The sequence below is a fragment of the Crocodylus porosus genome, unplaced genomic scaffold, assembly GCF_001723895.1.
Source record: "Crocodylus porosus isolate Cpor-Errol unplaced genomic scaffold, CroPor_comp1, whole genome shotgun sequence".
NCBI classification, from domain to species: domain Eukaryota; kingdom Metazoa; phylum Chordata; order Crocodylia; family Crocodylidae; genus Crocodylus; species Crocodylus porosus.
Window position 1 is genome coordinate 16,816,157 of NW_017728910.1, and position 26,170 is coordinate 16,842,326.

Genomic DNA, 26,170 nt, shown 5'->3' on the forward strand with positions numbered 1-26,170 from the left:
TGTTGATCAATTCAGCATTCGGGCAGGCAGATTTGATATGCTCTTTCTACAAGGCAGCCTACCTATCACTAAGAAGTCACTCTCTGCACTTTTTTGTTTATAATCCAATGGCTCTACAGCCTGGTTTACTTATTTATGGAGCCCCAAGATTGAGCATGTAAAAAAAAAAACAACAAAACAAAACAAAAAAGAGGGAGAGAGAGATTGATGTGCACTGTTGTGTTTGAAGTGACGGATATCCACATATCCCAGAGGGTATGAGGAGTAAAATGAGGGAAGAGTGGTAGAGTTGAAGCTGTGGGTGGTGAGGAGGTCATGGAGGCAAAGTGTACCTAGAATGAAGAGGAACAGGCTGAGGAAGGACCTTGGAGAAAATCTGATTTATGAGGAAAGTTGCACAAGGGGACCTCATTTGTGAGGTACAGGAAGCAGCAAGAAAGTTGCAAAAGCTTGGAGAGGAAGTGAATAGAAGAAGAGCTATAGATGGTGTGAACATTAGCTAATAGATGAAGGATGACAGCAGAACTAAGAATAAACTTCCTTTTTTAAAACTTAGGTCCATTCAGATTTCATTTCTGAATTCATAATGGGTAGGACAGAGATTCTATGTATGCTCATTTTCTGTGTATGCTGGCATCCTGGATTTCTGCAGCCTTTCTAAAGGAGCAAGTCTTGTTGCGCTCCTTAAATCACTTGGGAAATCTCTCCCAATGGAAGTCATAGCGCATCTGTAAATTGCATCTTTATTTTCTTCAGAGCCAAGGACTTACAGCTCTGCTTTATTCCATATCTGCGTTTTGACCGTTCAGTGTTGCATCAGTATTTGCCTAACATAACACTCAGGTCCCAGTGCCTCATACTGGAGCTTGTTAAAAGTACAGTTGCCTGCAATGTAAAGATGAATTGTAACTGAACTACACGTAAGGCAGAACTCAAACAACAGGGTTGTAGTTAAACGCTCACAACTTGTGAACATGTTTGATCTTTTACGTTGTTGGTTTAAGTTTCTTGTTTAAGGCTAAAGGGAGCCATTTATCAAAACCTGTTGTTACAGTAAAGACACACTGATTAGTGTATAACTTAAATTCTGATTATGCAGACTATAACTAAGTGCAGAAGTTCAATAAGCCTCTGGTGGAAAGTGTTTTAACTACTGCAATTGACTTAAAGTGCTATAAGTTAAAGCATGTTCCAGCTGAACAGACATGCACTGTTTTGTGAGGGAGGCTTGGTGCATGCCTGCACTGAGAAGGCTGCCAGAGAAGCACCCGCTGCCAGCTGGGGACTGTCAGCAGTGGCTATTGTGGGGAGAAGGGAAGAAAGGGAGCACCCGCTGCCACGGGGACCCGACACCCTCCCCCCAACTCCAGTCAGCAAGCTGTAAAGGTGACTTCATGGCTGGTGGGGGGTCCCTTGCCCCAGCAGTAGTGGCAGTGGCAGCACGTATTCCCTGCACCCCATGCTGCTGTGCTGGGAACTCTGGCAGGGGGGCAGGGTTGGTGGAAAAGGAACCCCCCTGCCAGGTGGGCTCCCCCAGCTTCCCAGCTTGTGTCTTGGTGGGGGCAGGGCTGGGCCTGCACCACAGAGAGTGGTTCCTTTTCCACCCCCCTCTGCCAGAGTTGCTAGCAGAGCAAAAAGCAGTGCAGGGAACTTGCAGGGTGCTGCTGGCTGTGCAACTTTCTGGAGAAAGGTAGTTGTTAGAACCATTGCTTCATCTAAGAGCTGAACTCATGGAAAAGCGATTGATCTATTCTTCTTAATCTCTTAACTTGAACAATACAAATGATGATTGTTACTTGTACTCAAAATAAGGGCAAACTTTGAATGAAAATAACAAACTTGAATACCTGACCAAGACTTTAGAGCTAAGACTAACTCTAGCCTTAACTGTCTTTATTATGAGCTTGCCAAAATGAGAAAGTGGCTTACCTTTACCTTTGCTTATTTTTACCTCTACCTTTGCTTATTTTGTGGATTATTTGGTTCCTCCAAAGTTGACTGCAAATCAGTTTCAGTTGAATCAAAATATAATTCACCCTTGGCAAGATAAGCGTCTACCTATGTCTACCCACCAACTTGCCTCTATATTAATCTACTTTTAAATTAGAATTAAACTGTTGCAACTTTCAGGTATAGAAAAGGCCTTTAATTAGATATTGTAATGCACTGTTCTTTGAAATAAGTGGACGTGGACTGTTGAGGAAAGAGTTATAGCTATCTTGGGCCATCAGAACTTAGTGAAATATACAATTCTGTCAAACAGGAAATTAACACCACCAATTACCTATTTTCCTTTAAAATACCTATCACTTAAAACATGTTTTCGGTTCTCTTGAATAAGTTATTTTTTGTACAAACTCATATTAAATAAGATGCACGAGTTTACAGAAAGCCTATCCAACAGCTCTCCTGACAGCAGGTCCAATACAAGATATCATGAAAAAGCCTTTTCTCTCAGTGTTACCCATGTAAAGATTTCTAGTGAAATTCCATTCAATTTTGCTTCCTTCCCCAATTAGCTGCTTACAGGTATGCAGGTATTAACAGTCACTGGTTATGATAACTTTGCAATTATGCATCTTTTTAAATACCTCTGCTTATGGCTGCATTAGTTAAGTTATATTTCTCATGCTAAATGCTACAAAGCTGCCTTTAATGGTCTTTCTCTGCAAAACATTGGCTCTGGATTGAGGACCCAGATGCCTTGTTCCCATGACCTTTGTATTTGATAATAGGCAAATTTATTGATACACAGTGATAACAGAAAATAAACAATATGAGCAATTCTATATATCTACCAATCCTAGGGCTGTCATCAGAGTCAAGAAACATCTGGCCAGGGCACAGGCTTAACTCTGAAGGCTCTCAGGTGTCAGATGTCAGCAGGCTGGAGATGGGATGCCGAGGTGCCCTCTCCCCCCACCACAGTGGGGTGGATGGGGCTGGTGGTGTGCCCTCTGTTCATGGTGGCCTTGGGGACCCCTCTCAGGGAGCAGGACCAAGGAGAGGGAAGAGGAGGTATACCTGGGGGGGAGGCAGGACCTTTTGTTACTCTCAACTGTCTGCTTTTGTATTCTCATTCTGTCCTGATGACTCTTCGTCCACGGCTATCGCTGATTGGTCTCTCTCTGTTCATCACACTGTCCACATTCTGTTCCATCAGTATATTCCATGCACATCCCTACCAAAACAGGAATTTCAGCCCCCCCCTCTTTGGCCTTGTAAAATGGTGCCACCTTATTTCATGTTATGGAACAGTGTGGTACGTGCCCCCAGTTTCTCAGGCTGTGTCCTTTTTTGTTAGACAGCCGTTCTGCTTCTGGAGGCTGAGAAAACTGGGTGTGTAAGGCCCAGGCTTTTAGAAATTGATTAACCCGTGCTGCCCACCCTAAACCGTTTGTGTGTGTGTGTGTGTGTGTGTGCGTTTCTTTCTTTTCTTTCTTTCTTTATAAAACTATAAGCCAATTTCCAAAAAAGCAAACCTTTAAATACCATTTGTAAGCAATCACAAAATTGTCTTCATTAGTTTTACCATTTTTATCTTTATCCTTTGTCTGCACCAATGAATGTGCCATAGTCTCTTAAGACAATGGATTTATAAACTGTGGTGACTATATCACCTTGTTTATTCCGTTTTCTGGGATAACAAACACTATTGCTGCTAATCACTTACAATACAGTTGTCTCCCAGAATCCCTCCACCCAACAGATTGCTTAATGGTTGACTTTTTAGCCTCAGGGCAGCCATAAAAAACAATAAAAGATGGCCATGCCAGTATTTTGTGCCTTCAGCAATGTGAAAATACGGCTTTATTTCAAATGTGTGGTCTCGCTGGAAATATGTATTCTGTCACTGCGTTTCTGAAAGGCCCTGTTTTGTTTTATTTGACTGTATGTGTGTGCTGTTTAATTAATGTCATAATAAGAACAAGCTGAGTTTATGAACCATAATTTGTATGGGGAGAGATAAGAAAATGCACTGAAATTTACCTTTGACATGTAATGATTCTGCTTTAGGTTTTCAGAGATTTAATTGATACTGCAGATTCTGAGTAGCTCAGTTTTGTCTTTACTGCTTAGCAACAGCTACCCCCATCTGGCTGTCAGGATTAAACATTTGCATAATACAATGGCCCATTTGCACTTTTGGTAAGTAGTTCAGGTGATTGCACATTGAAGTACATTAAATACTAGAGGGCATCTTGAAATCTTGATTCAAATTCCCAAACATCTGTATGTTGTATCTGCTTAATTTCTCTTTCTTGTGGTTTCCTTGTTCCAGTGTTATCTTGAAATTATCTTGAAGTTGGTGGCACGTGGGACTGCATAATTGAACCAGACCCTTTTATTGTTTAGTAAAACCATCAAATGTCCTGCAAGAAACTATGAAAGGCTTCATGGGAAATGATCCATTTCACTCACCACTCATTCTTGTCATATAATTTTTAAAAAATCTAAAACTGTGGGATAAAATAGGAAAATAGCTAAGAATTTTCCTTAAGATAAGAGGACTAGCTGCTTCAGCTGTTTAGTAGACATGGTGAACACCTTCCTCATCCTCTGCATTGCATTTGTCCTGAGAGGCTCGGCTGTCTCCAAGACCTTCCTCAAGAAGTGGACACCGAGATCCGGCGACTGTTCAAGAAGGTGCTGCACCTCCCACTGCGGGCCAGCAATGAGGTCCTGCACATCCCCTACTGGCAGGGAGGCACCAATGTCCCCTGCATGGGAGACCTCTGCGACATTGCGGTGGTCACCCACGCCTTCTGCCTCCTGACCTGCCCGGAAGTGACGATAAGTACCATCGTCACCAACGCCCTTGAGGAGACCGCCTGCAAGAGGATCACGAGGCAGCCAACCAGAGAAGACTTGGCCACCTTTCTCAGCAGCTTTCTGGAGGGTGAGTTCAGCCGAGACGGTGGGGTCTTTGCCTCGTTGTGGAGCTGAGTCCACAACGCCATGCGCTGCCTCAGGAAATGCATTGGCTGCGCCTGGACCTGGACCAAGGAGCACTGGGAGCTGGGAGTCTCCCTGCAACCAGCCACGCACGCCGACCACATCACTGTGACGCCCCACACGAAGACCTTCCTGGAGAGGTTCCTGAAGGACGCCGTCCAAAACAAGTATGCCGGCGACCTGAGGGCCAAACCCACCAGGGCAAGGTCTTCGACGTCACCTCGAAATGGGACACTAGCAACCACTTCATGCCCAGCGGGAGCTTCACGCTGTCTAGGACCGCCTGGTGAGGGCCATCCCGGCCACAGCAGGGGAGATGTCCGTTAACCACACCGTCCCAGGCTGCGAGAGCCAGATGCGACCTGACAGTCATCACCAACGAAAAGGCCAAGAAGGTCGTGATTGTGGATGTCACCATCCCCTTCGAGAACTGGCGCCAAGCCTTCACCGATGGGCTTGCAAGCGGGAGAAGTACGCCCCACTGGCCAACACCCTGAGGGGCTGCGGCTACAATGTGACGGTCGACACGCTCATCGTGGAAATGCTCGGAGCCTGGGACCCCAATAACAAGAGCGTCCTGCGTGCCTGCCATGTCTTCCACCTCTATGCCAAGCCGATGTGCTTCCTCATGGTGTCCAACACCATCTGTTGGTCTCGCGACAACTACATGGAACACATCACGGGCCGCCGCCAGTACTCCGACCCCACCAAGCGAGCCGCCGCCAGACCGGACCCGGAGGGGACTGCCTGAACCCCCTGCCCCCGTGCCAGATGGACCTTCACTTCACTCCAAGAGGATTCCTTGACCACGGATGACCCCGCTGCACCTGAAGAGGACCCCCGTGATGAGACTATATGGACTGAGGCACTTCCTCCAAACCACTTTCTCCACCATTGCTGACTATTGTAACGGGTTTGTGTGTATCTATCTCCTTCCTCTCTCAGCATCACGAACCCTCCCTCCCCTTCCTCCTTCCCCCCATCCCCCACCCCCGGGCTTAGTTGGCTAACATTGTATCTCCTGTAACCTAGTTGTGTTCCCCTCCTCACCCCCATCCCTCTATTGTTAGTCCCTCGCTCGGGCAGTCTGTATTTCCCTATCGGCTTTGTCGTCATCTTTTTTCTGGATTCCCAATCCTAAACATTTACTAATAAAAGTCAGTCATTTAGCTATAGAGTATCATTAGGTCTGTAGCAGTATCTTTGACTGGTGATTTCCATAAAATCGCATTAATGTGAGGCTTTTCCACAGATAGTGTGTAGTTAACACATTTGGAAGTTTCCCAACTTGTAAAATGCTTAAACCTTTAAGATGGGGCACGTATTCAGCAAGATATCTGAGACTTGTATTGCTGAGGATTTTTTTTCCTTTTTTATTTTTCACAATATGGCACTTATGCCATATGTTCTACAATGCTGTGCCCTTTACCTTTCTTGTTTGTTTATCTATTTGTTATTTCACTTTATATAATGGACCTGACAGTGCTCTGAGCACTTGCACAATTTGTAATGAAACATTTAACGAATAAATCTAAACTGACACACAGTCAGCTGGAAACCTCTCTGGTCCCAATAGCATTACATTGATAAGTTACTATACAGTGATAAAGAGCATATGGTTGACAATAAAATGTGTAGAATCATACCAGTGTTAATTTTAAAAATGACCACAAGTTTTGTTCCTTTTATTTTGTTACTTGTTTCCAACTTTCTGAACCAGATACTCACTTATTTCCCTGAAATGTTTGTTTGAAAGTTACCTGCTTTCTAAAGCACTGTGATTTACATGGAACCAGTGACTAATAGGGGTTTTCCCTAACTATTGCTTCATTTCTGTAGGATTTCCATTAGCTGAGTTGCTTTAATTCTTTAGCGTTCATCAGGAACAGGGGTCTCATTCAAGAGAAGCTAAATCTTATACCTTACAGAAATGCACAACTTACTAACTCTGACATACAATCCAGTCATAAAGAACTAAACATCATGAACTAGACTAACAGGTTCAAGATTTTTATAGTCAGTAGATTTTCCTTATAAAAAGGTTTTGGGGGAAAAAAACAACAACATTCACAATGAATCAAATACGTGCAGAATTGTTTCTTGATTTAAGTTAATGGAACTGGCTTGGGAAGTAAAGGATTCCGCTTGGACTTGATTATGCATCTGGTCACATTTTATTGAGACACTGACATGTTCCCCATGGCCTATGAAGAAAAGAACATTATAACATTTTGAAGTCTTGCTGGGTCAGTGGTTGAACTACAAAAAAGGGTTGTACATGAACACTTCCCCCATGGGGAGGACACTTTTTTTTTTGTCCTTTTACACTGCAGTTATTTATTGCCTCTGGAGTTTAACCCATTCAGGTCCTGATACCAGTGATTTCTAGAACTTAAGGCCTGCTGCTTCTCCCATGTATGAAATTTAGGACTAAAGTCTTTGGCACAGAGAGATTTCCACCTTTGTAAAACAAGTGTAGGTGAAAGGATACTTGAAGAGGGCTGATATTATCTGTGAGATGCCTAGTGGGTGAAGCTGCTCATTTGTAAAGTTGCTGCTGTATTGAATGTTTTCTTTCAGGAAAGTGGTATAATATTAGGAAGCCTGATACTAAAGTCCTAATGCATGTAGAATGGATTAATTAAATGTATTTTGGGCAGGTTTGGGTATAACTCATAAATATAGCATCTCATATCTGGGATTTTATTATTCTAATATATAGTACAAACTGAAACCTGTTCTTAGTGAGTGCTGAGTGTCAGCAACTAAAGGGATGGATAGAAATGGTAAAATTTGACTAGAAATTTACAAGGGAGTATTTTTGGCTGGCGAAAAAAATTAAGACGGTATGTTGTCTAGAAAAGAGAACTCCTTGTCTAGATTTTACTATCCTATAGGAGATTTAAATACTCACTTTACCTATTGACTATAATTTTATTGTGCTTGACAGAGTAAATGCACAAAGGAGCAGATCAGTCCTTCTTGGTTAGACATTTACAAATCTGAAAGCTTTATGTTAGGAAGAGACAGGTCTTGCTTGCTTTTCCAAAACAATGCAGCCTTTCACTTTTTTTTTTTGTATATGAAAAGGATTTAGAAGGCAGCAGTCAGTGACTTTGACTTTCTTCCTTTAAAGTGGATTATCTGAAGGGGGAAACTCATCTCTTTCCTTTTGATATTTGGGGTTAAAAGATCTTTGGACTTCCAAAAACAAAATAGTAACCAATATTAGGGGTCTGTAACTACTGTTATTTTTCCATAATAAGCTTTTTGCAGTTCAGGAGTTATTCTGAGTGGAAGAAATACCAGCAGACAGTCACTGTCACCTTGCACTGCATCAGATAATCAAGCAAGCCATGTGTCACTGAAAATGAGGTTTGGTACTTTGGCTGCTGGTACTATCTTCATAAAATAAACAAAAAACCGTAGGTTAACCATGATTTGAATGTGGCGTGAAATATTCTTAGCCAGGTACAGACGAGTATAAGTGATTCTTAGCCTGGTACAGATCATTTTTACTGGTATAAGTGATCAGAAACCAGTCTGTACCTGGAACAGAATAGAATTTCAGCACACATCAACCGGTTTAAAAATGACAGCCAGGTCTAAGATTTGCCCCGGTGGGTGAATATGTGTTTTGTTTGCTAGTAACTAAATCAGGCAATGATGAATTGTGTTTTTCTCTACCTCAGTGCCTCTCTTTTGACCTCACCTAAGATGTTGGTGGAGTGTTTTCAAACATGCCAACGAAGTTGGGAATCCTTTTTTTAGTAGGTGCCCAGGCCAGCATTCTGAAATAGCATGAAAAATTGGAAAGTTAATGTCTTTGTAATTAGCTTTGGTGAAGCAAGACCAGCAGAACCTAATTCCAGGAGTCCAAAATAAAATGTAAGAATAGAAATAAAAACTTGCTTGTGATTTAGTCCCCAGCTCTTCTGCTCACAGTTCACTAATTTTCATCAGGGCAGATCTTGAGATGGGATAAATTGGCAGGGCTCTATAGGAATCTGTTTCCCTTACCTGGGGGTCTTTTTTTCATATGCTGAATTACATTATGTAAGGGGTCTCCAAGTTCTTGACCACCTGGGTGATAGTGATCATCGTTTGCTGGAATTCACCATCCAGCGCAAGGTGGCAAAGGCATGCAGTAAGGCAGTGGCCCTAGACTTAAAGAGGGCCAACTTCAGTGAGCTGAGGAGATTAGTGGGAGGGGTGCTGGGGTTCTTGAGAGCAGGGGAACTCAGTGCCCAGGATGAGTGGTCGTTCCTCAAGGAGACGATACTCAGGGCCCAAGGGGTGACCATCCCAACAAGAACCAAGGGCTGCAAGAGTGCCCAAAAGCCCCCCTGGCTCACCAAGGGTGTTCGGGAATGCCAGATTGCCAAAAAGACAGTGCACAACAGGTGGAAGGGAGAGGCTATCTCCAGAGAGGAGTATACCTCCTCTGCTCGGGCCTGTAGGGGGCTGTCAGGAAAGCTAAGGCTCACATAGAGCCAGGACTAGCGTCCAAGATCAAAGATAATAAAAAGTCCTTTTTCAAATATATATAGGGAGGATGAAGAAGGCCCTGGGAAATGTAGGGCCCCTGCAAGATTCTCTGGGCAATCTGGTGGTTGTGCCAGAGGAGAAAGCAGACCTCTTTAACCAGTTCTTCACCTCCATTTTCTTGTGTAGGGACCGGGACTTCCCCGCCATGATGCAAGACGGACTCAAGGGGAATGCCCCCAGAGCTCAGGTTGGGGAGGACCATGTTAGAGAGCTTCTGGAGGGACTGGACGTGTTCAAATCAGCGGGTCCAGATGCTCTACCACCCCAGGGTGTTGAGGGAGCTAGCTGGGGTTACGGCAGGGTCCTTGGCACGGCTTTACGAACACTCATGGTGCTCAGGCCAGGTGCCAGATGATTGGAAGATAGCTAATGTCCTCATCTTTAAAAAAGGGAGGAGGGAGGACCCGGGCAACTATAGGCCCTTCAGTCTTACCTCAATCCTAGGGAAACTCTTTGAAAAGATCATCAAGGAGTACATCCTCATTAAGAAATTGGGCGACTGTGGCATTGATGCCTACACAGTCAGATGGATTGCAAATTGGCCGAAGGGTCGTACTCAGAGGGTGGTGGTGGACGGGTCATATTCAACCTGGGGGAAAACAGGCAGCGGAGTCTCCCAGGACTCGATCGTTGGGTCCACGCTGTTCAATTTTTTTATCAGCAATTTGGATGACAGAATGAAAAGCAACCTGTTTAAATTTGCTGATGATACCAAAATTTGGGGTGAGGTAAGCACACTAGAAGGGAGGTTTAGATTAGACATCTGTAAGAACTACTATACAGTCGGGGCGGCTAGGATCTGGAACCAACTTCCAAGGGAAGTGGTGCTGGCTCTTACCTTGGGGGTCTTTAAGAAGAGGCTTGATGCCTACCTGAGTGGAGTCATTTGAGCCCAGTTTTTCTCCTGCCCAGGCGGGGGGGTTGGACTTGAAGATCTACAAGGTCCCTTCCGACCCAACTTCTATGATGAGTGTATTCCATAAGTGCATTAAATGCTTTTCAGTTTTCATGTTTATAAAGCAATTGCTGTTACTCTGTGATCACAAATGGAAGGGGAGCTGTTTTGCACTAAGTGGGAGGGAAGCGTAGGGTGACCATAGCTTTTGTTTTTTTTCCCCAGACAGTCCTGTTGTACAAACGAGTCCTGGGCACCCTGTCAAATGAAAGTTTTGTCCTGTTTTCAGTGAGACTTTCATGACCTATTTAAAACTGGACTGTTTCACCTGGCTCTCCAGCACTCTTCACCTCTCCCTTCCCCAACCTCCTGTTCTTTCTGGTGCTGTGCACCCCCCACTCCCTCCAACTTTTGAGCAGTCTGAACCCCCTGTTCCTGTTTTCTAGCACTCTGCACTTTCTCTTCCTTCTTTCCCTCTTTTCTCCCCATCCCCTGGGACAGTTTGGAGACAACTGAGCTCAAAAGAGGTAGGGTGCATGGGTGGTTGTGCATACATTTCCCATTTTGAGACGAGGTGTTATGGTCCTCTACACATAATACAATGCTGCTGTTCAGATTTGTGTATTTCCGAACTGTAGAAAATTTTTTTTAGAACTTCTGCATTAAGCGTTAAATTGGTTAATTGGTTGATTTCATACTGCACCTTTCAGGGTGTCCCTACATGAGCATGGAGGCTGATCTGACGTGCTGTAATTACTTGATTAATCGAGCTTGCTGGAGTATGGCAATTATCACATTCCAGTAGCCTCCCATGTCTTGAGTATCAGCATTCCTTTGCTTAAAAATGGCAGTGGGGATGATTTGAACCAAAGCTTGTTGAACAAACTTTAGTTCAAGCTCCCACACTGCCATTTTTAATTGTGGGGATGCTAATACAGAAGATGCTGCAGCACTGTAATTAGAGCAGCTTTCAGAGCTGCTTTAATTAAGCGCCATCCCCCTCACCCACAGAGCACATGTAAAAGACTAGGGACAGACATTCAGAAAGCCTGAGCCTGAATTGATTCAATCTTTGCAGGTTAGTCTAACCCGGCTAGGCTAAATCAGTTTTGTAACTGGACAGACATCCCATAAATACAGGCGCATGCCTGCAGTGGCTCAGGCTCGAAACCAGGGGATGCTAGAGCAGCCCTCCCTTCCTTCCACAGAATGGAGCTGAGGGAGGCGTGGCCAGGCTCTGGCAGGACCTCTGATTAGCCCAGCAGGGAATTGATAACAGTGTTTATCGCCCAGTTAAGAAAACAGAGGGACATTACCAGCTACTTGTAGATTCTGCCTGTTGATTCAGCAGGGACCTAGCCAGCATGTGGTCTGGTAGCTAATACACAGCCACCCCCTCAGCAAGGCAGAGGGGAAGGGGGAATTCCTGCTTAGCAGGAAGTGGTGAGGGGAGGGAGAAGCAGCCTGCAGTCTCTGGAGCTGCAGCCAGGGAGCAGAGGGGAGGGCCCAGCCCTGCTGTGGAGCAGAGAGCCCTTCCCAGCCCAGAAAGCATGCTGGGGGAGACGCTGCATAAACCAGTTTGAGGCAAATCAGTTAAGTCTGATACTACATTCAACCAGGTTTATCTCAGACTGGTTTATGTGCACTGAACAGTTTCTGATCACTTAAACTGGTTTATGTGTAATGTCTGTCCCTTGCCAAAGTGCTCTTAGTTTTGCTTACATATGGTAGGGAATGACAATTTCTGTCAAATGTGAACATCAGATTTTGAGCAGTTCAAGTATGCTTTGTCATAGGAAATTACTAATTTGTTGTTATTTGTTGAAATTACTTTTTTCACATGGACTTATTGGGTATGATCCATAAAGAATACAACTGGTACAACTACCAAATTAGAGGTTCCCGGACTCTATCCCATATAAAAAGGATGTCTTGGAACAACGTACCTAGAGAAAGAATGGAATTTCCATCCCGGAAGTTTTGAAGAACAGGGTAGACAGTCACTTGCCTAGGATGATTTAGTCAGGGATGATCCTGCCTTGATCAGAATCTGGACTAGACTTGTGAGGTCCCATCCACCCCTCCTTTCCCATGATCCAACGAAACATTTGTAATGCCAGTTGGTGTTCACACATACCATCTGTGGATCTCACAGGTGGGATTTGTGTGAACAGAATTTGCAGATCATTTGTTGCATGATTTCAACGAGACCTTTCGATATGGAGCTCATTACTAAAATATAAAGTATTTCTGGGGGATTGGTTGTTGGCAGATATTTTTCTTTCAAAATTGGATTAATGAGATGCTTTGTACAAACCTCAGTCATTCAGGTTTTTTGTTTGTTTGTTTGTTTGATGGCTCTAACTTCATACTGTGTGTGTGTTATGAGAGTTAAGACATTGCTTATCGTCTACCACCAGATGCAAATGAATGTGCTATGACAGGGGTTGGCTCCATAAGATCCACGGGCTGGATCCAAAGTGGCAGCAGCTCGGAAGCAGTGTCTAGTTGTCCTGCCCTAAGAGAAGGAGCAGCAGCACAGGCTAAGCTCAGAGCTCCTTGGTTTCGTTGGCAGGGTGCAGAGAAAGCCCTGCCACCATTGACCCACTGCCAAAGCCACTGGTCTGCACAAGACTGAGTCGTTCCAATCCCTGCCTTGAAAGGGTTGCAGCTCCTTGCACTATGTATTTACGTCATATTTACAGCTCTTGCTGCTGGTTTATTTTTGGTGTTTTTTTATTATTAAGATAGAAAGGACAGATTAAGAAGTTTAAAATTGAAGAAAATGGTTAGCGATTTAAAAGTAATGATGCTGCCATTCAAGTAAGTGTTTTAACTTACTAACTTATCTAGGGAGTAGATTACAAGAGACTTTTACAAATAAAACCTTTTCCCCCCTCTGCCTTAACAAAAGAACTATGTCAAACTATGAATGAAGGAGCTTATTCACTATTACTGGATACAAAATACACATGGGTTTTTGTTTCTTTTCCAAATGCTGCTGCAAGTGGAAGTTCTATTGAAAGCAGTGAAGCATTAGACCCTGCCCTTATTGCTTTGCTGTAACCAAAAATATTTATTGCTGCTAGGTGTACCAGGAAAAGTTGTTACCTGAATTAACACAACTGAACACATTCCTATTTAGGACTGATATTTAGCTCATCTTCTGATGACAAGTAGTTGCAAGAAAATATGGAGGCTAGGATTGATGAAGTTGTTTGAAGGGGGCGGGGGGAAGTGGCTAGAAAGTTTTTGTTTAAAAAGTATTTCTTAGAATGCACCGTGCAGTGTTTTGTAAGTGGAAGCATGAAGTTGCTTGCATTATTTTTTTCCCCCCAAAATACCTAGAGGGCTTAGTACACACAATGCCCTAAAATTCTGGAAATAAATCAAAACCATTTTTTTGTTACAGGACTGCAAAAATGTGTCTGGAACCACAATATTCTATTATGGACTGTTTCCAATTTTATAAATTATATTCATACTATATCTGTGGGAAATAAAAGGCATCATAAATCATACAGTTTTATGCTAATAGCACAATCTCTCTGTCATAGGTCCCGTATAACATTCATAGAGCAGATATACGGATGCAGATCTACAAATGGTCCCAGTGATATGGCAGAAATATACGTTACATTTGAATAGAAGATGTTTCTAACTACACTAGAATAGACTGTGCGTTCATCACTTCCCTGTGTTGAGAAATACATGTAATGTCCCATCAGGCAGGAATGGACAGAGTTTGGAGGGTAGGTTATACCCATCAAATGTCTTTTGTCTTGCCAGAAAAGCTACTCTTGGTCATTCTCGTACCTAATAAAAATGGCACACATGGGAATGTACTTGAGTAATCCACACACTGTTGTTTTATCAATGAACATGCTGACACCTGAAAATAGTTTCACCCTGGGCACTTATACGTGTACCCTTTTAGTTCTCGGACGTGCTGGAGATCCCCCATTTCAGCCTGTCTTAGCTCAGTTAATTGAGTCTGCCCCAGCTTGATTAATCGAGCTCCCTACTCCAGCCCCAGCTCAGTTAATAGAGTCTGCTCCACACAGGAGCTGACGTGCATCATACTGCGCCACTTGTAGTTGTATAAGCAGCAAAATGCACATCAGCATGGAGAAAATGGTGGTGGTGTGCTTTTGAACTAAAACACCTCCAAGGTGTTTTAGTTCAAAAGTGCACCGCCACTATTTTCTTCACTGATGCGCATTTCACTGCTTATACAACTGCAAGTGGCGCAGCACCGGGTGCTTCTCAAAGCGCTCAGTGCTGTGGCACTTACCTGTGTAAAAATGCTCCGTGGTGTTACAACTGTCTTTTGTGCTGTAAGGTATTGTTACACTTCCCAAATCACAGAGAAGCATTGTTCATGGTGGCCATGATGGTACTTAATCTCTTTCAATGAGAGAGTGCAGTACAGTATACATCTCTTCACATCCTTCTAGTCTCATGTATACTACTGCTGCAACATACTTTATGCGTGTTAGTGCCACTGCCTCATCTGTGAACACTTCAAAAACAGGATTACTGAAGCACGTTGGCAGTGTACATTGGAAACAGGTATGCAAAAGGGGGACTGACAGCTCAATGAATTTGAGAGTGGGAATCTGCAGAATTTAATTATTTCAGACCTAGACTAGTGAATCACCCTAGTTTCCTGTCCTCTGGCATCCCAGGATGTCTTGTGGCCCCCTGCAAACCCCTCCCACCCTGAGATATCTCTATGACAGGCTGGTTCTGCCCTCAGGCTAAGGCAACAAACCTTCTGCTCCCAGCCTGCCTGCATTTGTCAGCCAGCCCATGGGAGGTGGGGAGTGGAGGCCCCCACTCCTGCCCTCCCCCCCACCCCCAGACCCACTGGGGTGGAGGACTACAGGGGGCTTTCTTCCTTTCCCTACTGACTGGCTGGGGAATGCAGCCCCACTCCCTGCCAACCGTTAAGGTTGCGGGGGTGAAGGGAGGATGAGGGGGAAAGTAGAGGTCCCTGCCTCAGACCTCCTGACCCAGCCAGAACTGCTGGGGTAGGGTGCACCATGGGGGGCTTTCTCCCCTTCCCTCCTGATTGGCTAAGCCAGGGCTATGTTACCCAGCCCCATTGAGCCAGTCAGCAGGGAGAGGAGAGCCCCCCAAAACACCCCCCCAACTATTCTGGCTGGGGCAGGGACCAGGGCTGGGTGGGGGTTGTTCTGCTTTTCCCCCCATTCACCCTCCTGCTGCCATGCGCAGCTGTGGAAAAGGTGGGGATGGGGCATTGAAAAGAGGTTCTCTGCTGGTTCTCCCTTTCCCTGCAGCTGGTAGCAGTGGGATGGGGGCATATACCCAGCAGCCAGTCAGGCTGGGGCTGCTGATCAGCTGGGCTCGGCTACCTTCCTGCCTGTTTGGCATGATAGGAGACATGCTTGAGTGCCCCAGCCTCCTGGCCTGGACCAGTGCAGGCATCCCTCTATGGCAGAATTTGTGTTCTGTTCCTTCCCAATTTATTCTTCGTAGCTTAGAGAAACCCATGAAGTTTTGATTGATTCCACCTGAGGCTTTTTGATTGTCTGTACTTAGCCTAGGAGAGCAAAGGTCATTAACAGCACCATTAAAAGAGTTTCTACATCTGATATAAACACATCTACATGATAGTCATCATTCTTGTTGACACGTTCACCAGAGAAACTAAAGATTGTATAAGATTGCACAGCGCTTTGGGGCTGGAGACATTTGGGATACATTAGGTAGACAAGTATGTATGGGACTAGAAATACAGACCTTGCTTTCTGTGTTCCTGGGAAAAGGTAAGAAAAATAAACTTTTAATTTGATGGCCAGCTTTTCTGTTTGATAGCTTGTAGGTCATTTGGATCTCTGAGCTTTTAAATTATTTATTGTTTGCTGTACCATGATTTTTTATTAATGCACTCTTCCTTTTGATTATACTATAGTACTATTGATAGTGTCTTTAATCAGGTGAACCAGAAATATCTCTGAAGTCAGATTCAGGCCCAGGCATGGTTGCGGTACAAAGGCAGGAGGTTGCCACAGCTAAAGTGATCAGGATCCAGAAGGAAATGCTCCTGATTGAAGTTGAGGTCCGCCACCTGATGCAGGAAAGTAAAGAGCAGCAGTTGCCAAGGGAAGTGTTCACCAGCAAAGAGCAGGCACCCCAGGGCTTGTAGGTGGAAGGCAGCCTGTACATGCGGATAGTCAAAGTGCATCATGCAAATGTCTTTGCCGCCCATCCTGACTCAAAGTAGAGGCAGCACCTAATGGCAGCAACACCAAAACAAGCCCATCTGGGCTGTCACTGTCTATACAAGCTATCCTTTACTATTAACCTACAATAGTGGTTAATATAATGTATAATGTGAGGCCCTGGTCATGGGCACCCTTGTCCCTCACTTAGATCCAGTAGTGCCAGAACCCTGCCCTTTCTGCAAAGAGGAGGTGGAAGAGAATCTCTTCCATGCTGTCCTGGATTGCCCTGGCTGCAACCCATCTTTATTGCTCTCAGCAACCTCTTTGGTGCTTTGGACTTCTCCAAGATTGTGTACATCTTCTCTATCCTTTGTCAAGTGGCTCAGGGTAGCATGATCTGCCTGGACAACTTTCTGCTGGACGAGGCCAGGATGGTGACTCCAAAGAGCCACCAGGGACCAGCTCTGACTGTATTCTTCAGCTTTTCTGTTTCTTGGTCTGGGTCTCATTTGATTTTGGATATATCACCTTGCAACAAAATGGGGACCAGTGTGTGTCATGCTGGGGACATTGCTAAGTGGAAGACGGACAGCTAGTCTTAAATATATATCCCCATGAAGAGCATTAGGGAGAGGAGGTTTCAATCTCTGGTGATATGGGTATTTTATTACTGATGCGCTTTGTTTCTCTGTGTCTTCTTTTTTCTTTTTCTTTCTCTTTCTCCTTTCCCTTCCCAGATACCTATCATGACTTCTTTTTAACTGGTCAGCAGAAAAGCAGTAGAACGTATTTCCAAGAGCAAAGAATTTGCTTTTTTCTCAGTAATAAAGCTTGATTACTGCATATTGCAAAACCTGTTCTCATTCTTTTCTACTTTTATCCTGCAGTTTCATATTGTTTCTCATATTATAACTATTGTGGCATTTCTTTCTATTTATAAACAACTCTTCATACGTTTCCCCCACTTTTTCTTTCTCACATGATTTGGGTGAAAGACATTTACATTTCAGATTATATCATCTAAGGGTTTCCCATGAGGCTTTTTCCTGCAGGAGAGGATGACTGAGACAAAGTCCTTATCCTTTCTTAGACCTGGGTTTTGCATTGGGACCTGTTACTAGAGATTGTCTTCAGAGTCCCAGAAAGCCATGTAGGAAAAGGAGGTATTCTGTATAGAGAAACCTCGCACGCTGAAGACATGCCTTTCATTTCTCCTGTGGCCTTACACACACAGTTATTGCAAGGAATAGGGAAATAAAGATGCAGAGGGCAAAGATGGCCCTAGTTTCCCATGGACCTATATTAAATTCAGTGGGAGTTTCTGATGCAGTGCCACCTATCATCACCTTTTCCATTTGCATCCACTAAATGAAACTAACTTCTAATTTATATGCCAAGCAATCATACTTCCTCAGGAACCCCTTACGTTTATTTCTAAGTGTTCCAGTGCCACAGCTGGCCTATTATTTTTGTATGATTTGTTTCCTCTCTTAGGAAGCAATGGTGAAAGGAGTGTTGCTACAACAAATCACTTCCTATTGTGTTGCTTCAGCTTCACACTCCCTTGGTCACCAGTTTTAAAATGAAATTCTTCTGTTGTGTGATTTCTTTTTATAAGCATCTGGTGCAGTCTTTTCTTTTGATGTTGTCATACTGCTTTGAGGCTGCATAAAACCTTAGCACTATCACAGGTGTCTGTGCAGTTCATCATCCTAAATTGTTTTTATTAGCTTTAGGACTTCCAGGCTTAAACCATAGTAGCTTGACTCGTTCAAACTTTATCACAGAAAGTCTGAACTTTTTAATATCTTAAATTTAGTCTCTGGACCATTTAACAGGTCAGGGAGTGATAAAAGCCTCATGTCTTCCTGAGGAAACATGGCAATACGTATTCATAAAGACTTTCTTGATGTTTTCATCATCTCAAAGAAGGGCAAACCGACCAGGTTCATTTCTTTGAATAAGGCATCATATCTTCTTTCCCTTTCAGGACTCCATGGCTAAGCACAGAGAACCGAAAAGCCTGAAGCTAAATCAAGTCAGTCTTCACAGATTAGTCTAAGCTGCATAGATTGAACTGATAAGCAAGTGAACAAACATTCACTTTTGATTCTGGAAATGCAGCCATATATGCCTGCAGTGGCCCAAGCCAGAAGCCAGGCAGCACGAGAGCACTGCTTGGCCGGAGCAGGCAGTTTGGGGCAAGGCTAGCCCACCCACCCTGTGAGGGGGGCTTGTAAGGGAGGTGCAATGCATCCTGGGATACTAGGGGACTGTAAATTAACTTGAATTCAGAGGGGATCTAGGACAGAATTTCAATAAACCAATTTAATCTAAATCAGTTAAATCTGATACTACATTCATCCAGGTTTATCTTAAACTGGTTACAGCCATTTGCAAGCGGTTTATGTGTATTTAACTTCTGTCGCGTTACAAATCTGAACTAGTTTCCAATCACATATATCAATTTATGTGTAAGTTCAGTTTCTAGACCATAAATTTAACTTTATCTCAACTATGTAGCTGGTCCAATAAAACATATCACACTAAGAAATCTTTGTCTCTCTGTGGTTTTGGATATGTTTGTACCATTGCTTTAACCTGCCCATCTTCATTGGGGCTGCACAGGGTATTATTTTCTGCAGGTGTAACAAGCACTTTGTATGTCTTGGGCATTGGCAGCTGCTGTCATTTTTGTACCCTCTCAATATTGATGCCAAGCGCTAGTGCCCCAGCTGTCCATCCGTAGTTACACTTCTGTTGTCTTCACTGAGTCTGCATAGAGTATCCAAGATCCATCTATGTCAGTGTTTTAAAGCTTAATTAATCTTGGAACAGCTCCTTGAGATCCCTGGAGGAAAGATGTTGCATTATTTTGATTGTTGTACTTATTCATTAAATATACTTGGGTCAGATTCTAATCCCTGTAACTGCATCAGGCTAAATCACAAATTTCTTGTGGCTCTTTTATCTTCCACAGAGTTATGCAGATTTACAGCTACTGAAGATCTGGTCACTTGCTTCACGGGTATTCTCAATAATTTCAGTGGAGCAATTTGTTGAATGAAGTATTGCCTAATACCAAGTATGGATATTAGTATCTCAGGCAGTCTCATAATGATCCAGAAGACATGTTCCTTCTTATAGCTCACGTGTCTTATCTTATTGCCAGTTTTAATATTCTATCAATATTCAAAAGAGGAAAAAAAAGGAAATGGGCTTACCTTACTTAGTAACAGTATTGAAGGTAATTTGATATGAGGTATGAAGCTGGTTTGCTCATTAACTGATAAGGAACAATCTTCAAATACTTTCTGGGTTTTAGAATTTGGAATGTTGTTAAAAATACTGTTGTTTCTGCCTTTGAGGCAGTATGTCATAAATTTAATGGAACAAATTTATTTCTGATGTAAATACACTGGCTTTATAGACTTTTACTAGAGAGTAATTTGGTTCAGTATTTCTTTTTTCCACCAACGTTGCTACATTGCATTCTCTACAAACCATATGAAAGGAACCTCATATTTGCTCAGTTGTTTCAATACAATTTGTGCTATGATATGTAATTTGATTTTTGATGTGCTGTAAGGAAATTACAAAATAAATAGTGAGTATTTTCATTTCTTTAATTTAATCACATATATTGTCACCAAAGTTTCAAAGTAATGCTGATTTAATTATGGAGTGGAAACAGTCTTTAGTTCTATTATTAAGTGAATAATTTGAATTGAGTCTTTTTTTTATATCAAACTTTTACTGAAGCAGCCTACTTGTTGAAGTGTGCCACAATCTAATTTGCATGATTTGGGTGGCTTTCGGTTATTTATTCTATTAATGTTGCTAGCACCTGTGGGAAATGTGGATCTTCGGGTACTGACTGTGTTAATCAAACAACTTGGTATGTTTCTACACTGTCCGAGTATATGTCATTGCATTAGAAGGCTCAGCCGATGAAATTGGGGACTTGTAATATACTACTGATTGGATTAACTTGTCCATTTTGTGTAGCTTGCTTGAAGACTTATTTTAGATAAATTAGGAAGATTAAATCTGAAGAGTGACCTTTGATAATTATTCCTCCTGACAAGATCTCTGAAGTCTTTAACATAAGCCCAGTGCTCTTGTAAGACTATTTGAACTTTAAATACTAGTAACTGGCAGTGTAGCAGATTTGATTCTAATATGTATTTTATACAATTTATTTTAGTAGACTTTTATTTATTAAGATCTAAATGCTATAACTTATGTCCCATTGTGGTGCTACTATTAAATTCTCTTGTTTAGCTATGAAGTATTATCTTTGACAGTGGATAGTTCATCACTATTGTAATGTGGTATTATGTTTCTGTTTATTTTAAGTTTGTGCTAATATGTGTGTAGTCAATGTTACTTAATTAATGGACTATTAAGCTATAAGTTAGTATTGGTAATAGATGTGTAAGTGCTAGGTTACTGACTAGGGTGGCCATCATAGAGGACATTCCGGTTTTCTGCTACTCTGTCCTCTATTGATACAAAACCTGACACCTTTATGTCCTCTCTTTTTCTTTTGGCAGAGGACAACCGGACTGTCTTCTGTGATGACCACCCTATTACTGACACATTTTCCTTTCTGACTCTCACCTTGGTCCCAATCCAAACCTATTGAAATCAATGTTTTCCATGGACAGTTAGACCACTTTTTAAAATGTGATTGAGGTTCCTAAAACTGTGGATAGCTGTTGAGTAAAGTTTTCAAAAGGTTGTTGATTTTAGTCATTGTTTTCAACAGCTGTCCATTGTTCAGCTATTGATTTAAGAAATAACTGTATAGATGCTTTTTAAAAAATCACTAGGGGATGTTAGAAAAATAAATACCTTTAAGAATTTGGCCTTTGAACATACCAAATCTAGTGTGTAACAAGCTGTTCCAGGTAGCTGTAAGCAGAGCTCTCAATTATGTGGCTGTTTGGATGCTAATATGTCATTGGGGTTCTATCTCTGAGTCTCAGTCCTTTTAATTATATTTTTACATACAAAATGCAGCTGAAGTAATGATAGCAGCTGTGTACACATATTCAAGTAATCTGGGCAACTTATCCAGAGCTGTGTGTACAGACATTTGAATGTTGAGGCCTTAAGGAGTGGAGAGCTTGTAGTGATGACACTGGGCAACTGCAGGGGAGACCCTGTGCATGCAACAGATGTGCCTGGAAACAGATAGCAGCACTGCATAAAGCTGCCGTGATTGGCTGACCCAGACAATCACTATGTTCATTGTGTTTTCCTGCTGCACAATGTGCCAATCATGAAGGTGGTATGTTCTGCTCTCTGCTGGAGCAGCAGAGTCCAGCAAGTGATACCATCTCTCTTGGGGGGATGCTGGAGGACTATGCTCTCCTCTGAGAGAAGCCACAGCATATACAGACATTTGCTGTCCCAGGAGAAACTCTTCTAGAAGTAATTTAACTCTGGTTATTCCCAGGTTATTTTTTTCCTCTAGTTGCCATTTTTAATCTAGGAGAAAAATCCTGTACAGTCATGATTTCTCCTGGGAGAGCAATGGCTGTTCCAGGAGAAACCGAATGTCTGCATGAGGCCTGAGTTCAGTATAAGATTTCTTTAAGTCTGTAACCAGAGGCATAACTGGGCAGTTCTGCACACTGGGTGGCAGCAGTGTATGGGACAGTAGTTTCAGACAGGTTGCCCCTGATAGCGATGGCTAGGCCTGCAGCATGATGGCTGCTATATTTGTGCCCTGCTCCCGAAGTTGGGGATTGGAGCAAGTGTCCCCCTCACTGCCACTCGGTTATGCTAGAATCATTTACTCATTTTTTGTATAGCAAGCCTTTTACGCATCAAAACAAAGACTTAGTAGTTTCCTTTCAGGATTTCCTTTCCATCCTTAGCATACTTTCTGCAAGTATGTTTCTTTTCCATTGGCTCTGGAGCTGGTAAAACTAAATCCATTGTTTCCTTTAGGTCTCTTGTCATTGGCAGTCTGTAGACCATCCAGTAGCAGGTGTTTAGCAGTGATAGAAACTGTATTTTTCCCATGGAAGCCAAAAACTACCCATTCATGGTCTCTGCTGGCCTGTGGAGCAATATTGCCAAAATCGCTTCTAGACTCAGGTTTTCTGCATGACACTTCATTATGCTGCCTGCCAGGATATTGGCACAGGCATCTCTCCATTGTAGGTATGAAGGCCGAGGAAAACTTTCATGCAAATAATATATTAGGATGTTTTAGTGGCACAGTTCTTTTCTGCTTTGCAGGTCCTTTGCCTGCTGAATTTAGGTCAAATATATCATTCTAACAAATTTTCCAGCACTCTCTTCCTTCCCCCCACAATTGCCCCTTTGCAAAGTTACTAATGTGATGATGCAGTATCACAGGAAAAATTGTTGCTTGCGTGTTTTACAAAGTATTTTTAAAACCAGAAGCTTTGGGGGAGAAGGGAACATGCTAGTGGTATCTAGAGAATATTAAGGTTTGCTTTTTCTCTGTTATAAATCCATTTTAAAGAATCTGGCTACTCTCAACCTGTTGAGTTATCACTGAGCTTTGAGTTTCTTCAAAGTGCATTCTGCTTACTTCTTTACAGTGGAATACACTGACAACTCTACTGTGTTTCAAGTAAATTGGAAGCGCCTGAGGGCTGAGACCATGGCCGCCTTTGTGCTACTTTTGCTTAGCACTATTGGATGATGAATAATAATTAATAGATGTGACTGAAAATTAAATTGGGGCGGAAAATAGAGTTGGTTGAACAAATGTACCCCAAAAGCCCTTTTTTGCATATTTTTAAAATTTGACTTCAAACCGTTTCTTTTGGAGGGCTGGAATTTGATAGGATTACAAGAAAGAAAACTTCAGATAGGTTTAATACAAAATTAGTAGATTTCTTTCCCCTAAAATGAGCTGCTGAATAATTTTGTAATTTTATTTCAGATTTTTTACTAAATAATAATATGGACTTATCTGCCCATTTGTCTAGATTGTGGGAATTTATTTTTATTTTACTTTATCATATTTAAAATTAGGTTTAGTTTAATGATTTAAAAGTATCGCTCCGCTGAAGTTAAAAGGAGCTTTGTCATCAACTTCAATGGGGCTAACATTTCACTACTAAATTCCACAGCGAGCTCTGTCAATGTAACTGTTGGTGATGATGCACTCATTACTGACCTGCTCTATGACTTAGATTTCCTGTCTGTAAAATGTACCCAATTCCTGAAGTTTTGTGTAGTATATTTAATACTTTTAAAAACACTTTTAAACCCCAAATGAAGTTCCATCATACAAACTTAATCAGGTTTGAGGTGAACAGATGTATATTTTCACTAAAAATAACTCTGCACCCTGATCTACCAATAAAAAAACAACCATTCAGAAATTCACTGAGTAAAAACTTCAGCATGAAAATGCACATTTTGCATGTAAATTGTAAATACTTTTAATATAATAACATACTATGAATTATTTCTGTGGTATCCTTTAGGTTTCCAATAGGATACTTCGTTCCTAGAGAGCAAAATTATCCTTTCCCATAAAGCTATATATAGATGTACAGAGAGAGAGATGTATTTCTGATCACTGCTAAGGAAACACTTGCAAAGATAAAAGGTGCTATAGTGTACTACATGGTGTCTCTCACGGACTCCATGCCTCTCATTACTGAAATTGTGAACTGTTTTATCTAGTCCTGGTAAACAGATATTGAGGGAGGAAAATAATGTATTGTTTTTTTCCACCCCCCCCCCAGAGATTTGACACAGTTGCCTAGAAAAGAAGATACAGACATTGCAATGCAACTTCTGGTTCACTGGACTTCTCGTGGCCTCGAAGATGTTCAGCTAGTAAATTACTCTGTCTTGCTTGATGTACCGGGCTCTTCTTCAAATACAGTGACTCTGAAAAAAAGTGGCGAATGCTTTTATCCTAGTGGACTGCAGTGTAACACAGACACCAAAAACCCTCGCAGCCAAGACCTCCTGTATTCATATGCTGCTTATTCTGCCAAAGGAACTCTTGAGGTAATGTGACCATTTGTCTCTGTCGTTTTATGGGAAATAGATTTAGAAATCAACAGTTTTCATTGAACTCTAACCGGGAAACTGGTAATCGTGGAAATGAACTTGAAATGCTCAGACGAGAAATGAGCAAATAAGCGCGAACCTCCTCTCAGACCTTGAAATGAGCCAGGCTCAGCTTCCTGTGATGCTAATTTAAGAAAATAAAAAAATAAAGGCTGGGTATTTTTCAGCTGATGGACTGGACTGTTCTGGTTTTAACTGGATAAAGGAATCTGGAGAGGAGGCATCAAGCGGGATTCAGGCATCTGTCTTGGGCCCAGCACTGTGAATATCTTTACTAATGACTTGGCAAGTGGATTTGAGGGTATGGTTACTACATTTGCAAGTGACACCAAGTTGGGTGGGGTAGCAGATGTGTTGGAGGACAGGATTAGGATTCAAAATGAGCGTGATGAAATGGAAAAATGATCTGAGATGAATGGGATTATGTTTCTGTAAGGACAAATAAGAAGTGCTCCATTTCAGAAGGAACAAGAAAATGCACAGACAGAAAATGGGGCTAGGCTTCTGCAAAAAGGATCTGAGCATTACGTTGTGTAGCAAGATGAATATGAGTCGGGAGTAAATATCGTTGTGAAAAATCCCTTCCAACATAGAGGGATGTATTAACAGGAGTATTGTATGCCAGTCATGAGAAGGGATGCTTCTTTTTTAGAGGTACCCAGCTGGCAGTCAGGGGTTAAAATGCAGCCCCCCAGGCTCCTGCCTAGCTGTTGGTCTTCCCTGTCGTCACTCCTGCTGCTGTGGTAGCTGGGATCTTCAACCTCTCTCTCCAGCATCTGTTTCCTGCCACCACTCCTGGGGCAGGCACAGCAGGGGCAGATCCAGGCTGTCTGCACAGTGAGAAGGGCAAATTTGCCCATGATGTATATGAGATGGCAAGTGGCAGAGCGGGGCTGCTCTTGCTACCCACACAGCTGGGAATGGAGCCCGGCTGCCTGTGCAGTGGTGGGGACATTAGGGGACTACTGGCCATCCAGAAGTTAAACAGCTCTGTTGTACTCTATTCAGCACAAACCTCATTAGGAGCACAGTGTTAGGTGCTACTTTTCAACAAGGAGGTGTGAATGACTCCAGTGCAGATTGGCAAAAAAATGATTAGATATCAGAAGAGCATGATGTATGAGGAATGGGTGGAAGACTGATTCCTTAGTTTGGAGAAGATGAGCCTGAGGGTGGATTTGCTAAGTCTTCAAATACAACAAGGGTTATTTTAAAGAGGATTGAGAACAATTGATTTCTGTCCTCACAGGGGCAGGGCTAGGAATAATAGCCTTAAATTGTACCAATGGAGAGCTAGGTTAGATATTAAGAAGAACTTCATAGCTATGCAGGTCCTAGAACAAATTATTTAGAGTTTGTGAAACCGCTGCACTGAAGGTTAGATGAGCCTGGGTTGGTTTAGATAGGGCTGTTCCTGCCTTGAGCAGAAGGTCGGGCTGAATGATCTCCAGGGATCCAGCCCTACTTTTTGTGATTCAGTTTTCTGGGGGCTTGAGGGCAC

The 26,170-nt window shown here is 42.6% G+C and overlaps 1 protein-coding gene and 1 long non-coding RNA gene across 3 annotated transcripts in view; one reads left to right on the plus strand and one right to left on the minus strand.

The window, feature by feature from the left end:
• NAALADL2 (N-acetylated alpha-linked acidic dipeptidase like 2) overlaps nt 1-26,170 on the plus strand; it is a 1,056,665-nt gene that overhangs the window by 520,772 nt on the left and 509,723 nt on the right. For both annotated transcript variants that reach the window (XM_019532747.1, XM_019532746.1), the window contains one exon: nt 24,336-24,606. In XM_019532747.1, coding sequence (XP_019388292.1) covers nt 24,336-24,606 — 271 coding nt within the window. The remainder of the gene's footprint in view (nt 1-24,335; nt 24,607-26,170) is intronic.
• The window catches only part of LOC109308450, a 72,930-nt gene that overhangs the window by 40,963 nt on the left and 5,797 nt on the right, over nt 1-26,170 (minus strand). The window lies entirely within an intron of this gene.